At 37.9% G+C, this 20,997-nt stretch overlaps 1 protein-coding gene across 1 annotated transcript; it reads right to left on the minus strand.

Annotated features, from left to right (window-relative positions):
* Nucleotides 1-16,213: 16,213 nt before the first annotated feature.
* Nucleotides 16,214-20,814, minus strand: LOC131843205 (uncharacterized). The gene is made up of 4 exons (XM_059191820.1): nucleotides 18,234-20,814; nucleotides 17,845-18,174; nucleotides 17,473-17,579; nucleotides 16,214-17,425 (listed from the first exon to the last, which is right to left on the minus strand). Exons 1-4 carry the CDS (start codon nucleotides 20,812-20,814, stop codon nucleotides 16,214-16,216), a joined length of 4,230 nt encoding a protein of 1,409 aa, XP_059047803.1.
* Nucleotides 20,815-20,997: the final 183 nt, after the last annotated feature.

The following is a 20,997-nucleotide window of genomic DNA, read 5'->3' on the forward strand; positions in this document are numbered from 1 at the left end:
ACAGTTGTACGCGGCCCGATGTAGGTCAGGGGCGGGTCGCGGCCGCGGACACCCCAGCACCAGCTACACGCTGCGGCTGCGGCGCGCGGGGTGCGGGGGCGGGGGGCGGGGGTGCGGGGGTGGGTGACACGGCCGGGGGTGGGGGGAGGATATCCGCAGCTTCCGCGACATAGCAGCGACACCCCCGGAAATGATAGAAAACCAGCGAGAGCGCGTTATCCTTCCCACCTTAGCCTTGACTCTTAAACCATTGAATATATAAAAATATATAGCGGCCACGTCCCGCGTGTGTAATTAGTTGCAATCTATACATATAAATAAAATTAGAGTGCCTGTTTGTAATATTGAAATAATCTTTTTACTACATGCATATGAACATAAAAACGGTACATACACCAAAATAATATTTTTTACAATTTTTATCTATCTGTCTGTCTGTCTGTCTGCCTGTTTGTTCCGGCTAATCTGTGAAATGGCTGGACCGATTTTAACGGGACTTTTATTGGCAAGTAGTTGATGTAATAAGGAATAACTTAGGCTACTTTTATTTTAGAAAAATAAAGGACGAAGACGCCTGAACCGCAAGTAGTAATTGTAATACAATTTATTATATTCTATTTTAATATTTTTGATAATGGTAACAATTTTATTTATTATTAAACTTCACAAAACAAATTAATTGATTTAAAATGAGAGCTGATTAAGAAGGATTAGCCATGAGTATTAGCAATAATCCACTACAATTTTATTATCATAAAATTTAATTCCCAGTTAACTAGTATATGATATTTGTTAACCGGCTAGTACCTACGAATATCTGCACTTGTATTTATTACGACTAGAGGGTGCGTGTGTGCGCGGGCCTCAAGAGGCCCGCGAGGCGTTGTCGTTGATTTTTTTTGTGAAGACGGTTTTCTTTTCGAATAGACTTAGTTGGCAAGTAGAGTTGTCTGTTTTGATACGATTAGGTGACTTCCTATTGTAACAGTGAATTTTTGTTTCACGTGTACCATCCTGTGGCGAAACTTTGTATTGTAATGGTCACAATACGAAACCTAACCTAACTTACCTTTCTGTATACTATATTAGTCTGGGGTCAAAGTTTTTAATGTAGAGATCATAATACGAAACCTAACCTAACCTACCTTTTTGTTTACTATATTATTCTGAGGGCATAATTTCTACTGTAAGAGTCGCAATACAAAACCTAACCTAACCTACCTTTCTATATACCATTTCGACCTGTGCCTTTAATTTTTATTGCAATGGGCACAATACAAAACCTCACATTACCTACCTTTCTGTATACTATATTAATTTGGGTTCACAGTTTTTAATGTAGAAATCATAATACAAAACCTAAACTAAGCTACCTTTTTGTTTACTATACCATTCTATATACCATTTCGACTTTTTATTTTTTTTTATTTTGACTTAGCTACCCGGGTGACAAAAACATTTCGTCCATACATTGTCAACTTCTTCTAATAGTTTACTATGAAAACCGTTGTAACAACTTACATCGGTTTTCATAGTAAAGTTTTCCAAACAATTTTGATAAAAGCCTTAGGGTTATTATTTATCGTAGGTAAAGGACCTATGATAAATAATAACCACTCAACACTCTTTTAATTAAAATATCATAAATATTAAAATCGGAGAAAGTTTTTAGCGCTGGCAATACTAAGATTCAATGCCATCCCATAAAAGCGGACTCGCTGCATGGTTACCATGTACCAAAATAAAAAAATCTTCCAAATTTTGTTCAAAGTCAACCTCGGCGGCCATCTTGGATTTTTCCATTTTGATACTTCTGACGTATATATTACATGACGACAGATATATTTCGTCCATATATTGTACAGAGACACGGTCCTTTTAAAATATTCGGTCGGTTCCTTAGTAAATATTACTTTCTACGAAAATCTATGCATGGTGTTGCCCCCTAATTTTACAAAAAATTGCATAAAACTATAAAGATGAGATTTATTATAGATACCCGTCACTTTTATGTTAAAATGTCGGAAAAAAATTTCCCACATTTAAGGTTTGCAAAATTACCCAAAAATCGGGGAAAATTTGTAGCCTATATAATACTTCACGTCTTTGCTCCATAGAAGTAACTTGCTGTAAGGAATAAAATACTACCCCAAAAATGAGTTTTAAAACGTCCCTAAACTTGTCATCGGGAATAAAGTACCCTAACTCGGCCGCCATCTTGAATGATTCCTTTTTAAATAGTTTTAACATATACATCTTCAGGTGAGAAACATTTCGTCCATACATTGTACAGAGCCAAGGTAACTCCTTCTAGTAGTTCCTGAGTACCGTTTACAATGGAAATCGATGTATGGTGTTGCCAGCTCATTTTGACAAAAGCCACCTAAGACCCCTTGGGGATTATTTTTGACAGATCGGCATCATTGTTTGGTCTAAAATGATGAAACAAAAATCCCACGGTTTTTTACTTCTCTCCGATATTACCCTAAAATCGGGGAAAATTTTTAGACCAGGTAGTGCTTCGTACCTTGTTTCCACTGCTCCATAAAAGTCAACTCGCTGCAGTGACAATGAGTACCTGAAAACTGAATTTAAAAAAGTACCCTAACTCAGCCGTCATCTTGGACTTCTTGGATTTTTACTTCTTAATACTTTTGACGTATTCACCCTAGTAACAGAAACTTTTCGTCCATACATTATGTAGAGCCTCGGTGACTTCTTCTTGTACTATTCCCTAAGAAAACTGATCTAAGGTGTTGCCAACTAATTCTGACAAAAACCACGAAAAACCCATAAGGGGATGATTTTTGACAGATATCCATCATTATTTTGTTTGATATACAGAAAAACAAAATTCCCACTTTTTGGACTTGTCTTCTAAATTACCCCAGAATCGGGGTAAATTTTCATACCATTTTTCCTTTTTCATCCATATATTGTACAGAGACACGATCCTTCTAGTGGGTCCTTAGTAAATATTACTCTTTACGAAAATCGATGCATGGTGTTGCCAACTAATTTTACAAAAAATCGCATAAAACTATTAAGGTGAGATTTATTATAGATCCCAGTCACTCTTATGTTAGAATGTAGAAAAAAAAAATTCCCACATTTTGGGTTTGCAAAATTACCCAAAAATCGGGGAAAATTTGTAGCCTAGATAATATTTCGAACCGAAATCTACCATGGCTCAATAAAGGTCGACTCGCTGCAGGGAAGCCAGGTACCCCAAAATATATTCCTAAATTTATCATCAGAGATAAAATAGTTAAACTCGGCCACCATCTTGGATTTTTCATTTTTGAATATTTTTAACTTATCCACTTTGGTGACAGAAACATTTTGTCCATACATTGTGCAGAGCTAAGGTGACTCCTTCTAGTAGTTCCTTAGTACTGTTTACTATGAAAATTAGTTAATACTTCGCACCGAGAGTTTCCATTCCTCAATACAAGTCAATTCGTTGCAGGGATGATAGGTACCAAAAACTGAATTTTAAAAAGTTCTTAAAATTGTCGTCATAGATAAAGTATCCTAATTCGGCCGCCATCTTGGATTTTTTCTTTTTAAATACTTTTAACATATACACTGGTGATAGAAACATTTCATCCATATACTGTACAGAGCCCAGGTTACATACACCTAGGAGTTCCTTAGTACGGTTTACTATGAAAATCGATGTATGGTGTTGCCAGGAGATTTTGACAAAAACCACCTAGGGCCCTTTGAGGGATAATTTTGGAACAATGCTCATCACTGTTTTGTTCAAATTGACGAAAAAAAATTCCACGTTTTTTTACTTTTCTTCGAAATTACCCCAAAATCGGGAAAATTTTTTGGACCAGGTAATATTTCCCACCGAGAATTTCCATTGCTCTATAGAAGTCAACTCGCTGCAAGGTTTAGTGGCACCCCAAAATTGAATTTTTAAAAGTCCCTAAAAATGTCAACATAAATTAAGTACCCTAACTCGGCCGCCATCTTAGATTTTTACTTTTTAATACTTTTGACGTATTCACCTTAGTGACAGAAACATTTCGTTCATACATTGTATAGAGCCTCGGTGACTCCTTCTAGTACTATTCTCTAAGAATACTGATGTAAGGTGTTGCCAGATAATTCTGATAAAAACCACCTAAAATCAATAGGGGGATTGTTTTTGACAGATTTTCATCATTCTTTTGTTTGAAATATCGAAAAAAATTTTTCCCACTTTTTAGGACCTATCTCAACAATTACCCTAAAATCGGGGAAAATTTTTATACCAGGTAATACTTTGTATTGAGACACATCATCTCTCCATAGAAGTCGACTGGCTGTGGGGTTGCCAAGTGTCCTAAAACTACATTTACAAATATCCCAATTTTTCTCCGAAAAGCAAAACTCCCCTATCTCTGCCGCCATCTTGGATTTCTAAAATTTCATAATTTTCCCTAGAGGCCGGGTCCTTCGGCTATCCGACGCCGTACAGTGCGTTGAGCTAGCATACTCGTAGGTACCCTATCAATTTCAGTTTTTGAAGCTAGACCTCAATTTCAAAATTTGTCCGATGATGTATGGGTGTTGCCAGCAAATTCTGAAAAAATCCACCTAAAACCCTTCAGGGGACGATTTGTGGTAGACCAAAACGAGTTCTTCATTTAAAATGTCAAAAAAAAATTTTCCCACTTTATGGGACTTTTTTCCAAAATTAACCCAAAATCGGGGAAATTTTTTAGGCTGGATAAACCTTCCTGCTGAGAGTTATCCAAGTCCGTAGGAAGAGACAAGCTTCGAGGTTGCCATGTGCAGCAAAAACGCGATTGAAAATATCTCAAAATTTTTCGAAAAACTAAATCTCCCATAGCTTGGCCGCCATCTTGGATTTCTGAAATTTCATAATTTTCCCTAGAGGCCGGGTCTTTCAGCCTCCCAATGCCCTACAATAGGGATCGGTAGCATCCCCGCAAGTACCCTAGGAATTTCAGTTTTTGGAGAGACACCCCAATTTCTATTTTGGTCAAACCATGTATGGGTGTTGCCAGCAAATTTCAACAAAACCCACCTAAAACCCTTTAGGGGATGTTTCTCGATAGGCCTTGATGCCTCTTTTGTCAAAAATGCCGAAAAAATTTTTTCCCACTTTTTGGGACATTTCTCCCAAATTACCCCAAATTCGGAAATTCTTTTTAGCGCTGGCAATACTTCTTACCGAGACCCATCATTGCCCCATAGAAGCCGACTCGCTGCGGGGTTGCCCTATATCTAAAAAATGATTTTGAAAATAATCCGGATTTTTAGGACCAAATTCACACGCCCCCAACTCGTCGGCCATCTTGGATTTTCGAAATTTCATAATTTTCCCTAGAGGTCGGGTCCTTCGAGTTTCCTATGCCCTACAACCGGTGTCGCCAGCACCCCCGCAACTACCCTGGGAATTTCGGTTTTTGAAATCCTAGAAAATTTTCAACCAGTTTTTGGCAATTTTTTCACCGCCATCTTGGATTTTAATTTTTTGTTTTTACGCCATATTCTGGGTCCCGCCGAGACGTGCCAAATCACTCTTTGAACGGAATCGATCCGAGCGAAACTGTAAAAGTTAGCCGCCATCTTTGTCCGCCATCTTGGATTTTCCCAAATTTCGGAATTTTCTCGTGGTCACCCTAGCCAAAGGAACATTTCCCCCATACATCGTCTCGACCCCCGGACGCTCCTTCTGGGAGAACAACTATGTCAATCAGTGAGTGAGTCACCGTAATGCAGCTTTATATATTATAGATAATTTATTAAGATAATTTAAGATACCAACTGATATATTGGAATTACTAAGGGTAATTCCAATATATCAGTTGGTATCTTAATAAATTCAAAACATCTGTTAAATCATATTTACTGAACAAAGCCTACTCACTAAACGATTACTTCAATGACGACCACATCGCTTTACTTCCGGTGGTCGCGGGTTGTATATTGCTATATTTTTTTAATAGACAATAACGGAATGGTGCACCCTCCTGCGCTAACGGTTTACGCTGGCGGGGTACCAGTGCAGCATGATAGGTTGAGAATGACAGTTAGGCCATCGTGACAAATTAATTAGGAATTTATCAGGATAGTCCAGGACCAGAACCGCTTGGAGGTCATCCTGACAAGGTATATTGTTAGCAATGGGGTCATAAATCCACATTACTAACAGCCACGTTTCCCCCCTGTACTTCTATATTAACAGTGCACAGCACAGTGCACATCTCTCCTCGCCACGTATTTAAGCCGCCTAAAAGCTTACTTTATAAGATTTTGTATAGCGTGAGATAAAGGAATAGACTTATAGGTCATCTAGACGAAGACATCATAAATATACATATAAAGGTATTTTTAATAAATACTGTGTAATGTTGATAGTGCACTGATAATGCTCGGTCGGAGGGCGGGGCGGGGCGGGGCGGGGCGCGGGGTTAGGGCCTCGGGGACGGACGGAGGTGTCGGCGACGATAAACGGCCCTTGGACCATGTTATGACACTTGAGATTACCGGCCGAAGGTTTATCTGTAGCGTGTAATGCGCCCGGAAACTCTATATCTGTCCATATAGTGTTACAACTCGGCCGCCTCTAGCACGCAGCGAGCACCGCCCGCCCGCCCTACCGCCCTACAGGACGGAGAGAGCACCACGAGACCTGAACACTGGCTAATGCCCGTCCGTCCCATCTGGATTGAAATTATTATCGTGAATACATTAATTGGTTACAAAGTTTTATCAGTAATGTCTTCCGGATCACACGGACGATGTAAAAATTAGTTCATGCATTTGAATTTTTAAGATAGTCCGTTTACTATTAACACATTAGACGCCATGTGTATCTTTTTTTCACACAGTATTTGAAACACTGTGTATGTATTCAAAAGTATGCACTTCTCTCTACTTAGTAAACGCGCCGTGCATCCTTTAGGAACACGTTCACTATACACAAACTAAAGCACTCGCCTGTCGCATTTTTTCGACGTAAATGGTCTGAAAAACTTATAGATTTTTTTAAACGGTGTCTTAGGTTCTGTCACTGAGAGTGTTAAGGATCATAACGTAAAGATTAAGAAGCAACAAACGAGCAAAGCAAATTTTCATATTTGTAATATACATTCAAGTATCAATAAATAAGTAAAATAAAGTAAAATTCTAAACGTAAATGCAATATCATATAGATATAGTGATTACGGTGCACCGTTCTATCTACTTACGCGAAAGGCGGGGAAACTGGGTGATCGGCGGCGGCTCTAGCGCCATGATTCCATTAGGCTATATTCGAGTGGTATCGAGAAAAGCCAATAACAGTCAACAGATACGACGCTCGGGAAGAATAAAGCGCCCGGTGGCGGCCGAGGCGATATATTGTAGGCTGTAGCACACAATAGCGCGTTATCATATCACACTCCGCCTCTGCCATCTTTACATCTGAATGCAGCCTTCAATGAATGGCGATTACGCTGCAAATCTCATCATCAAAGACAGAGTTTGACGCCACTATTGTTAAGTATAGTCACGTGTATATTACGTATAAAAAATTGAATTATTTATATATTGGTCAGTTTTCTTGTTCTGTAATTCATATTCGATTTATAATAATTTTCATCTACACATACAACCTTAATACATGCAGATTACAGATGTCTTTTAATAATTAAATGTTTATTTGAAAGTAACTTCCGCCCGCTGGCCGGCCCGGAAGCTAGTTTGCTCGGATGTATTAGTGAAGAATATGGGATCAAAGATTCACTTCACGGTACGATTTTGTAATTAAATAAAACACATTATGGCAATAATTTATAATCATCACCGAATCGAATAATCAGTAACAGCTAAATGTATAGGAAACTGAACAAATTAACTTCAATTTATCAATGGCTGATATATATTGAAGTGAAAAATTGGGTTAAAAATTCACTATTACATAAATTATTGACAGACAGACAGACAGATAAAAGTGAACGTTTCTGTAACATGAAGGCTTACATGACAGGTGCATATACATATGTATAACTTGCTCTATTCTCCCAAATTTGAATTTAAAAATGGCTGTGTACTATTGTAAGCATGGATAACATTTATTTGAAAAGAATACGAGCTGAGTTTCTTGTCAGTTCTTCTCATCTCGAAATCATTCCGAACTGACGGTAGATTTGATATATCATAAGTCTGTAATAGACCTACATGAATAGAGATATTTTGAATTTGAATTTTAATTAATTATATACACTTGTTCACATACATGTACATGGAGTGACTGAGGTGATAGTGGCGTGGAGGCCGGTGGAGGCCGGTGGAGGCCGGTGGAGGCCGGTGGAGGCCGGTGGAGGCCGGTGGAGGTCGCGGGGTCACCTCCTACGTCTACGTCCTGCGTCCTACGTCCTACGTCCAGATGCACAATGAATTTGTTCCGCTTCATTAGCGGATACCTCCACTTGCGAGCGTCGCGTCATCTGCTGTTATTGGAATTTTCCATCGCCTCACCGCAAGTCAATGAGATTGTTCTCAAAGCGAGCACATCGGACTACCGTCTGTTTAGTATATCATGTCTCCGTCTGCTGCAGCTGCCTACACACTATATATGAATTTAAAGCAAGTGTGTAATATACATTATGTATACATATAAATAGAATTGAAGTGTTTGTTTGTAATATGGAAATAACCGTTTTTAACTACATGCATATATATTTACAATTTCTGTCTGTCTGTCTGTTTGTTCCGGCTAATCTCAGAAATGGCTGGACCTTTTTTGACAGGTAGTTGATGTAATAAGGAGTAACTTATAATACTTTTATTTTATACAAATTCTTTTATTTTAGAAAAATAACGTTAATATCCACTACAGCTAGTTTTATATATATATAACTGCAATCGTGTTTTTTTTTGGATGATAATGGAATGATCCACCCGCCTGCGCTAACGGTTTACGATGGAGGGGCACCAGTGCAGGATGATAAGATGAGCATGATGTCAGGTCAGTTAGCACATCGTGACATATTCACTAGGAATTTATGACGATAGTTTCCAGGGGAACCGCGTGGAGGTCAACCCGACATGGTACATTGCTAGTAATGGAGTCAACAGTCCACATTACTAACAATCCCCTTCCCCCCACTGCACTCGTGTCATGATCCGCCTCCTTCAATCTTCCATACGTGATCATTATTTTCACTCACGAAAAAGAAATCATCTTGATTATATATTTTATGGTAAGCATCAGTCCGGCCGTATAAATGGATACTCAAGATGCAATGGCTGATACATAAATTATTATTATCAGGAAGCGGCACGTCTGCAGGATGTGGGCCGTTCGATTAGCGTAGCGGATATCGGATGCTCGATATGAAGCAAGTTTTAATTGATAGCGCGCGAGGAAATTACTCGGAGGGCAAGTGACGCCGCGCAACGACCGCACCACGACCCACACATACAGACATACACACCACCGCTCGCACCCCGCCACAGACATCTGATTATTATATTTGTCACTTGCATGCACCCAACTGACATCTATTATTATATTGTTATCGTTGGTCACTGAACGCTTTCACACAAACTAAAATATACTTGGAATGAGAAGAAGAATACACTAATTGAAAATAAAGCTCTAGGTATGATGGAATCTATATATTTTTTATATACATTATTAGTTTATCAGGTTGTGTAAACTAGGAATAAATTCTGATGGCCTCTATCCGAACACTCGTGAATGTATTATGAAGCCTGATGGTGAGTGTCAATTGCCGACGGTGGGTTGAGGAGCTGGACCAAATCAAACAGCAGACCCAAAAACAGTGTTATTTGTAGTATGTAGGTATAACACAATATTTATGTGTTTTATACTATTGAAAATTATTAACTAGTAATTTTCAATAGTAAGTGATCAATGAATTTGAGATCACAATGATCAACTCATTGTGTTGGAGTATAATAGCGACATTATAGTGAGAGTGAGTGTTAAATTATAAGTTAAGTGTCGTATATCATCGAACACATGTGTGAGTGTTCGTTTGTTGCAGGTAATATTTATATGTTGCTATGGTATGTTGTAATAATTTTTCATATTACATATATTGTTACTATACGTTGTTTTAGTGATAGTAAAATGTTTTTATCTGTAAACTAGCTCTTAATTACTAATATAGGTATAAAAATTTACAACAAAATACCAAAGGATATACTGGAATTACCATTAAAAAAATTCAAAACATCTGTTAAATAATATTTACTGAGCAAAGCCTATTATTCACTAAACGATTACTTGAATGACGAGCGTGCATGGCAATAGTTGTTCATGCACGGGATTTTCATTTAATGTTAGACATAGACACCTATATAAATATACATTGTAAATAAACTGACTTTAAAAAAAAACTAAGAAATTCAATTGAGTTTCTTGCCAGTTCTTCTCAAGTGGATCTACATACTGAAATGGATGGTAGGGAAAAAATTATAATATAAAATTTGACGTTCATATGCGGCTAAAATGTCCAACATGAATAAATGATTTTTTACTTTTAATTTCAATTTCAATGGACTACTGAAGTAGTAGCAAAAATTTTTTAAAATATTGTCAGATATAATTTTTGTGAGATTATTTTATTACAAACGAGGAAAAAGAGAACTGTTTCGTTTGTAATGACAATTAAGTAATTATCGTTGTGGTTGGCAGTATCCAAAATAAGTTGAAACAATTACATAACCTTCTTAGCTACCCACCCGGCTTCGCAGAAATACCAGCTGGACTTATTTAGACTGATAAGTAACCAAGTCACATTTATTACACCTTATAATCATATTATCTGACGGCCTCCGTGCTCTAGCGGATTAGCGCACCGCCTTACTTCCAATGTCGCGGGTTCGAGTCCTATTTTAAGTAACTATTTGTACTTTTGACTGTGTATAATTGTTTGTATTGGTCTTGGCGTTTTTTTTTATGTAATTTAGGTATGTATTTTTAAAAAATGTGTTTAGGTATTTGTATCAGTTGTCTAGTAGTTTGTAAAATTGACCGAGAAACTGTGCTTAATTATGGAAAACTTTTATTTAAATATTTACAATGTGTGCTACATTATAAATATTTATATAAATTCCTCACTTCGTGGTTTAGTAGTTGTACAAACTGTTCGTAATACGTGGCACAGCTAGAAGTCCTGTGGGAGATGCAGGCTTCCTTTTTACCGTTTTATTTGTCCGGAATCATGACAATCGGTATCTACACTGTGAACTGAGAACTTTTTGAGGATGTCGTTCACGTACCGTAACTTATCGCAAAATATAGTGAAACCGTAACACTTGTCTATGAACTAAATTTCAAATAGTCTGCGCGTAGTATAGAATCAATGAAGTGAACGGTCGGTGATAAGTTTGATAGTGATGCGTAAGTATGGTTATAGATATGGTATTATCGGGATGGTGTTGTAATTTGTTTGTCAGCAACGTGCGCGGTGTTAGTCGTGGAGTGTGTGCTCGGCGAGTGGCGAGCGGTGGTGCGTGCGCCGGTGGGCGGGGGCGGCGGTGGCGGCGGCGGCGGCGGCGGCGGCAGTCGTCGGCGCGCCCGCCCGCCGCCCTGCCGCCTGCCGCCTGCCGCCTGCCGCCTGCCGCCGCTGACATGCCGCGCGGCCGCCCGTGACGAGAGCCGCGCCGACAGCGAGCACTGCCAGCACCGGACCGCGCCGCGCCGCGCCGCGCCGCGCCGCTCGCGCCCTAGCGCAGCCCGCACGAGGCGATGTCCGCTGGCGGCGCGGGTGCCGCCGCCTGAGAGCCGACCGTCCGCAGCCCGCCGCCGGTGTGTTGTTTGTTTTGTGGACGTCGCTCACCAGAGCAGCCGCGAGTGTGCCGCCGCGCTCCTGCTCCTGCTCACTGCCGGCCAGTGAATGTAGCATTACGTTTCATTATACCTGGGAACTGCAGGCAAGATAATATTGTATATACCTAATTTAAAGTGCGTGAGACAAATGTTTAGCTGCCGATTGTCACTTCGATCAATTTACACACACGTTGGAAAGTTTTTATAATTATTTCTAGTTTCATTTATATTATATTTCTTACCAGTATTATAGATATTAGCAATACTAAAATTTACAATAAACTATTTAATTATAATTGTTTTTGTTGTAAATATATTCAGACAGAAAACTTTTTTATTGTTCTAAATTTATATTTATCGTTAGACGTATGAATTTAATAAAAATAAAATATATAACCAGGTAGTTGTATATTTACAGTAGTTGAAGTGTGTCACTTTAGAAAGCGAGTGATTGTTAGGTATTGTCGTCTTCACTCGACTGCAGCTGCATTTGCTTGCAGCTAACAGTGGACTAGTAGGTACAGTATCTACTTACGATTATGTATTATTATTGGTTATTAATTCTCGTCTGGAAACTAATACATTTATTATACATTAAATGTTTCAAAGTATGACACACTGGCGGGATATTTGTCACGCTGCACGTAATGTAAATAATACACGTGACCAAACGATGCCCTGTACTCGTAATGTCCTCTACGTCCAGTACTGGATCCTGACTAATAGCGCACGTTCACAATCGTTCGTATAGTACACAGAGGCCGGTCATACACTGTTTGTTACACTGCTATACATAATATAAATAATAAAGTATTTCATACAATGTAAATGATAAATGTTAAATGCAGACTGTGCCCGCAGCCTTACACCTCACTCCCTCACTGATACTCAGTTGATAACATAATATTACATTCTGATACTCAGTTGATAACATTACTATGTGGAGTAGGTACCAGAGTTATCTCTCGCTACAACACGCACCTACTCGTACATCATATAAATTTATTCAAGATTCATTGTCGGAGACAGTGATCGATGGTTTATTTCTATCGACTTTCTCTGAGCCACTAGCCGATATAATATAGCAGCAATAAAATGTTACGTCCTCGGTGGGTAGGTAGGTAGGCACTCCAAATTGGCTGCCGACGTGGCCATTGAGAATAAAGTTTCTTTCTCGAAGTTTGTTCCGTGTCTTTTAACTCGTTTTACGAGCTCAACTGGTCTACGTTCCGAGTACTCCAATACCGTACAATTATATTAATAGACTAGAGTGAAAATGAAAATAATTATTGTAATCAGTACATTTGGTGTATAGCTTACTGGTATGTTGATGATACGCGTGTACATAACTATGTCAATACGGGAGCAGCTTCCATTCAAGAGACGTGACCTTGTCTCACCTCGCCACACCACGCCCAGTTTCAAATACTTGGAGACAGTTTGAACTTTACATAGTTGAGCATCGTGCATATTGTTCTCCCGGTTGACGTCTTCTTTATCAATTGACTAGTTGGACTCATTATCATTACATTGATAGTTTCCGTCTGTTTGTGAGGATCCATGTGCGGTTGCGTGTTGCAGCCGCAGCAGTGTTTACTGCCTCGTTGTAGTTTGCCGTTCATACTGAAGTGAGTGTCACTGCTCTCATTGTGACCCGTTGTCGGCGCACCTCTTTGACAATTACACAATGAAGTCGTTTGTTTAATGCGTTTTTATTTCAGTTGTACTATATTGGAAAGTTTAATAATAATCTATACACATAAATAAAATTGTAGTGTCTGTTTGTAATACTGAAATAACCGTTTTTTACTACATGCATATAAATATAAATACGATACATATACCAAAATAATTTTTGCATTTTTTGTCTGTCTATCTGTCTGTCTGTTTGTTCCGACAAATCTCTGAAATGGCTGTACCGATGACGGGACTTTTTTTGGAAGGTAGCTGATGTAATAAGGAGTAACTTAGGCTACTTTTATTTTAGAAAAATAAAATTAAATTCCACTCGGACGAAGTCGTGGGAACAGCTGTTAAAAATAATAATAATATTTATGATGTTTACTACTCTTTTATACACTAAATTAATTAATTATAACTCTAAATTAGTATAGATTATGTTTATCATTGGCACACATTGATTGTATTGTTATTTTAAATATCATGTACCAATAACGAACAAAAAACATGAAATGTGAATTACGTGTTAGACGACCTGTTTATTAACACAGATAATATAATATAAATTATTATGAAACGGAAACAATGTAGCTAACGTATCAGTCAGAAAAGGAATAAAACATACAGCCGACAAATAAATATTTTTCATCCATTTATTTATTTGTTTCAGGCAACATAATATTATTTATATAACAATACTAGATGTGCCCGCGGTGAAACCACGTGTTAAATATCAATAAAAATTATAGCCTGTAGGCGACGCTCTACGTTCTCAAAATATTTTATATTATTTTTTATATGTTGTGTGTGAAAGAGTAACAAACATCCATACTTCCAAACTTTCGCATTTATAATATTATAAAGATTATGATTGGTTCATTATATAAATCTATACCTTAAGGACTAACATATTTGTATAGAAAGTGAACATAAATGAAAGTAACGTGTGACATGGTTCCACCAGAGGCCTGTGTCGGCCGTTAATGCCAGGCGACTCTCACACACCCCACTGAGTACTCGATGCACTAAACCTATGTCCAACCAAACAATATTCACTTACTTATAAGTAACAACAACCTCGGAGACTAGTGTCCCCATAGCTAGCAATGTACCATGTTAGGTCGACCTCCACGCGGTTTCCCCCTGGAAACCATCGTGGTTAATTCCTAGTTATTTAATCACGATCGGCAAACTGACCTGACCTTTTCATCTTTTCATCTTATCATCCTGCACTGGTGCCCCGCCAGCGTAACCCGTTAGCGCAGGCGGGTGCACCATTCCATTATCATACATGGAAAAAAAACAACAACCCCGTACCCAGTACAGTAGTCGTATGCCGCATATTGTTTTTCATAAATATTTAATTCTAGTTCAGGTCAAATTTATTTATTTAAATGGGTTCATGAGTACGAGGATCTTTGCAAAATGTAACATTATTATAACTTTTGTTAGTACAATGTTATCCAACTAAAAGCGGAGCGCAGGAATCTAAGGCTGTATTTCACCAATCATAGTATAAACACGTTCAAGGAAACCGAGTTCAGCGTGAACTAGATTAGAAAAACAACGATGTTGATCTCGTTTTATTTTAAATGGAATTCACCAGCGTTGTACAGATCGCGTTTACCAAATGAAGTTTAAGTTTTCATTCGTTCACAGTGTTACACGCTCATAAAATAATATTTGACGTAATGCGTAATTTAAGTGACATAATTTTAAGAAATATTTGTAATTCAATCATGTGATAATTAGGATAAGTTTTTTAGCTTTTCATGTAATAAGTACTGAAGACGTCCGCGCCGCGATATTCAGACAGCCCAAAAACCTCGAAATGAAACACCACATACGAGGGAAAGAGTATAATGATATCAAAAAATGGTGTTACAAAATACTGAATAATAAAATTTTACAATTGTGTATATCAATCGATGAAAACGAAATAATATCGAGTTTCAGAAATCTAACAGCGCCATCTAGTATTCATTTCGGAACTAAATTACGTAAACAACATTTGCATTCTACAGATAATCATTGTGAGATATATAACTTATTTGCTACATTATTTTTATACTAACAGTACTATTTAATTATACAGATACTATATTTATAATTAATACATACTAGATATAGTGGCGCCCTCAACATTCCGCCCACCAAGAACATGTGTTCTTCCAACAACAGACCGTGCAATGTATATCTAAATTTTAATGAATATCTTTATGAAACATAAGGGTCTATTGGAAGGCGACATATCTTGATGAGTGGACGCTTAATTACAGAATTTCTACATCTTAAACTAACAACACGAATCAAACCGTCGTCTCCTGGATGTACATCAATGATTCTAAAGGGACCACTTCCCGGGTGGTAAATTTTCGTCCTTTACAATAACGAGACTATTTTAATATATATGTGTCTTTTTGTCCATTTATTTATTTCAAATATTCGCGAGTCCATCTGTCCCAAAAATGTTGTACCATTCTCTGTACTAACTGCCAACGATTTAAACGGTTTATATTATCTGCGATGTACGATCTTTCCGGAACTATAATAGGTGGTACTCCTATCAAAAAATGACCAGGTGTTAGAGGTTGTAAATCATTAATATCATCACTAATTGGCGAAATGGGTCGAGAATTTAAGCAGGCTTCAACTTGAGCCGTAACCGTAGCCATCTCCTCATAAGTTAATGTGGTATTGCCAAGAATCCTCTTCAGGTGAAATTTAATTTCCCATATGCCTCCGAAATGGGGCGCATTTGTGTGTGCCATCTCTAGCAAGCATGTCTAAAATTTCTCCAACAGTGCGCAATTGTTCTTTTAACAGGGCTCGTAACTCCTTGTTACCAGCGATAAAGTTAGTGGCATTGTCGCTCCACATGTGACGGCAGTGTCCTCGTCGAGCGGTAAATCGTTTGAACGCAGCAATAAAATCGGCACTCTCTAAACTGCTTACAATTTCAATGTGAATGGCCTTTGTTGCCATGCAAATAAATATACATAGATAACCCTTAGACGTTTTACAACCTCGACCCTTAGATATACGCAAGTCAACAGGTCCAGCAAAATCAACTCCGCTATGCAAAAAGGGTCTTGTGGGTGTTACTCTTTGTGGAGGTAGATCGGCCATTAATTGTGTACCAATAGTTGCACGATGTCTGGCACAGATAACACATCTATGCACTTCTTGCTTAATCATTCTCTTGACACCGAGAATCCAGTAATTCTGTCTCAAGAAACTTAGCATGAGAGTTGGACCCCCATGTAAAGTTTTTTTATGTGCATTTGCGATAATTAGTTTGGATAAATAATGACAATCGGGCAAAATTATCTGATGTTTCGCTTCTTCAGGAATATTAGCGTGTCGTAAACGACCTCCGACTCTTAATATGCCGTTTTTATCTAAAAATGGACTAAGAGATCGCAGATTGCTGTATTGTTTTACAGCTTTACTGTCCTTAATACTCGCTATATCCTTAGAAAATTCTTCTTGCTGACATATAAGGATGCATGCTTTCAATGCATTGTCTAATTCTTCAGCTGTTACATATTTTGGGAATTTGTTTATCCTTATCTGTCCGAAACGTTTACAAAGTGCTATTACTCTCTGTAGTCTTGTCACTGTAGAAAATCGTGTAAATATTTCTGAAAAGTTATTCTCTATCTGTGTTGTAAATACTTTTACCGGTCTTTGTTCTATTTCTCCTTCTTTCAAATCTGGTAGGGTTATCATATGTTTTATAGTATCTCTTCTCAACCATTCTGGCCCTTTCCACCATAATGTCTCTTTCTTTAACTTAGATGCAGTAACTCCTCGAGATGCTAGATCAGCAGGGTTCTCCTTGGATGGTACATGAAACCAATGATGACCAGGTAATGAGGTTATTATCTCAGATGTCCTATTTGCCACAAATGTCTTCCATGTGCTTGGATGTTTCTGGTGACGTTCGAGTCAGTGTATGCATAAATGTGCTGTCTTGGTACATTCAAATGTTCTGCAATCTCAATAAGCAGCCGTGTTAATAAGACCGCTCCACATAACTCCAAACGTGGCAACGATATAGTTTTTACAGGAGCCACCTTAGTGCGAGCTGAAATTAAATGAATATGGATTTTATGGGTAGAATCTGTAACTCTTGCATACACTACTGCCCCGTATGCTACAGTGGAGGCATCTGAGAATCCATAAAGTTCTAGTTTTGTATCTAAACTAGTTGTATTTAACCATCTCTCTACAGTAATATCAGATAAACAGTGTAATTCTTCTCTGAACTTGAGCCAATTATATGCCAAGTCACTAGGCACTTCTTGGTCCCAGGTTACACCAGTAAGCCATAGCTTCTGCAAAAATCTTACCAATGATGATAACTGGCGCAAGCCATCCCATTGGATCAAATAATTTGGCTACATCTCGTGCAATAGATCTTTTTGTCACTGGAGATGATATATCTGGAATATCTACTGAATACTGAAACTCATCTTTTGTTCTGTCCCATACTATTCCTAATGTTTTAATTGTACCTTCCAGTTGAAACTCTAACTCAGTAACTTCATCATCTGCTTTTCTCATATAACTTAGAAGCTCTGTATCATTAGTATTCCACTTCTGTGACTGAAACTTGCCAGCAGCCATTAATCCATTCATCTCATCATAAATCTTTTTAGCGGTTTCTATTGTATCTGCACCTGATAATAAGTCGTCCATATAAAAATCTGTAGTTGTAATTTTTGAGGCCAAGGGATACTTATTCGTCTCCTAGCAAGCTGATGCAGAGTTTTTGTCGCTAAATAAGGAGCATAGTACCGAAAGTGACTAGTCATTCTATAATGTTTAACGTCTTCAGTAGAATTGTTTCTCCAAAGGAGACGTTGATAATTTGAACTTGCTTCGTCAACTTTAATTTGCAAATACATTTTTGTAATGTCGGCCACTAAACAGATCTTGTGGTATCGCCATCGTAGAATGATGTGGCGTAAATCTGGTTGAAGACGAGGACCAACCATGAGACTATCATTGAGTGAAGTTCCGTTTTTGTATTTACACGAAGCATCCATTACAACTCTCACTGTCGTCTTTTTCGGATTAATCACGGCATGATGAGGTATATAAACAGCTGTTGGTATCTGTCGATCATGTTCCTCAACTATCTCTTCCATGAAATCTAAATTTAGGTACTCCTTCATGACATGACTGTATTGTTTCATTAAATCAGAATCTTTTGTAAATCTCTTCTCCAATTGTATCAGTCGTCCTTCAGCTATATCTCTCGATGATCCATATTGACAAGGTGGATTTTCTTTAAATGGTAGGCGTACTATAAATCTACCACTTTTATCTCTAGTATAAGTCTCCTCATACATTTTCTCACATCGACTCTCCTCTTCAGTAAGAATCTTCTCATGTTTAGAATCAGATTCCATCTCCCAAAATTTTTGTAGTAAATTATCCTCAATTGTTAGATGCATACTAGTCGTGATTTTGTAGCTTTGTATAGTCTCCTCATTGTGCAACCGGCCTAACAAAATCCACCCGAGGTATGTATTTTGCGCTATAATGGTACCACGGGGGCCTTTTCTTAATCCTTCTTTCAGGATCTCACTGTAAATTTCTGCACTCAACAGGATATCAACCTTCCCAGGTGTGTCAAAGTATGGATCTGCTAAATCCAAGTTGTGCAGATGTAGCCAGTTCTGTTCGCGTATTCGTTGAGCAGGTAGTGCCCGAGTAATCGACTTCAAAACAAACGCCTGTACTGGTACAGTGAAGTTTGAATCATATCTCGATTGTGCAACGAATGTAACCATGCTAGTGGATGTGAGACTTGCTTTGTCATTGTCGCCCAGTCCATTAATTGTGCATCTGACTGTAGTTTTCTTTAATCCAAGGAACTGTGCAGCGGACTCCGTTATAAATGAACCTTCGGATCCCGGGTCTATCAGAGCACGCAAAGAATATGTAGTCCCATTTGTTGTATGAATTTTAACCAATGCTGTGGCCAACAGCACATTTTTGGTCATTTCCTGGTCCGCGTAATGGGCCACTACATTGTGTTCGACTGGTGTTGTAGCTACTTCAGGTTGTCTATTATCTCGTATGTGTGAACTTCCTCCTGCATCTGGAGAAAGATGATCTGAGGTGTTTCCTTCGGGGTGAATAAGTGAATGGTGTTTCTTACCACATCTCCGACATGTAGACCTTTGTTTGCATTTGTCAACGGTATGATACGGAATCAAACAGTTGTAGCATAATCTGTTCTGTTCCACGAAGCGTTTGCGATCAGTATATGTAAGGTGGGCAAATTCCTTGCATTGATATATAAAGTGATTCCCGTGACAATATTTACAACTAGTTTTGAAGGTCGTGTGAAAGGTGTTCTGCCTTGTACTAGGTCTGGACATGGTCTTTGTGGATTCCAACATCTCAAGAGTGCGAAAACGTGACTCAAGGTAGCTGCATAATTGTTTAAATGTCGGCAAGCTATTACCCTCGTCTTCTAGACTGATTTGTTGTTCCCATAAACGGATAGATTCTGGATCTAATTTAGTGACAGTTAGGTGAACTAGAATTGCATCCCAACTCAAGGTGTATACTCCAATATTGTTCAATGCACTTAGACATTCATTTGTTGTGTCAAGCAGGTTTTTAATAGTTCCTGCTGATTCTGTAGATAGCGACTTTTGTGACAGTAATCTTTTTAGAATAGATGTGACGATAAATCGTTTATTATTATATCGCTTTTGTAATATCACCCACGCATCTTCATAATTAGCTTCACTTATGGGTATGTGTTTTAATAATGTTGCTGCTTCTCCACTCAGACTAGACTTAAGATAATGTAGTTTTTGTACGTCCATAAGTGCTGAATTTCGATGAATAAGCGACACAAATAAATCATGAAATGGTATCCACTCGGAATATTTTCCTGTAAATACGGGAATATTAATATGGGGTAATTTTAATTCCGGAGCCATAGCTGTAGGTGCTTTCGACTGAGACGACGTGGTCTGATTACTATCTGAAGTCGGATTAGGTGAACAAAATGTCTTAAGAATCTCCTTCATCTCACATTTAGCAGCAGTAAAAATATCTTCAGTTAAATCATAAATTTCATTCTTTATGTAATCTGATTCATGTATATTAATCTCAGTGGTTATCATCAATATTTGATGATTTTGTTTAAAGTTGTTCCATAAATCTTCTAACAATTCTAATTTTACTTGAGCGTATGTTTCCGTCAGTCTAGCTTTAGGTGTTTTCTTAAAGTTTTTTAAAGCCTTGTCTAATTGTTTATGTAATTCCATTTGTGTTTTAATTAAATTCGCCATGTTAAATTATCACAAAATAAAGTCCAAATGAAATATTCACAAAAACAATTTACTAATCAGAGAAAACACAAAATGTCATTTAAACAGTATATTTTAAAGTCCTTGCAATGTAACACGAATTATTCTAAGTCTCTGACAGATGCATATGGTTACAAGTTAATAAAATATTGCTAATATTTCAAA

Source organism: Achroia grisella, unplaced genomic scaffold (genome assembly GCF_030625045.1).
Source record: "Achroia grisella isolate CSIRO2021 unplaced genomic scaffold, CSIRO_AGI_Agris_v1 utg2870, whole genome shotgun sequence".
Taxonomy (NCBI): Eukaryota; Metazoa; Arthropoda; class Insecta; order Lepidoptera; family Pyralidae; genus Achroia; species Achroia grisella.

Coding starts and splice junctions, on each gene's coding strand:
- LOC131843205 (XM_059191820.1), bottom strand. CDS start 20,814: ATGGCGAATTTAATTAAAACACAAATGGAATTACATAAACAATTAGAC. Junction 17,580..17,844: donor TGCGCCAGTTATCATCATTG/GTAAGATTTTTG, acceptor ATTTAATTTCAG/CTCGCACTAAGGTGGCTCCT. Junction 17,426..17,472: donor AGATTGCAGAACATTTGAAT/GTACCAAGACAG, acceptor GAACGTCACCAG/AAACATCCAAGCACATGGAA.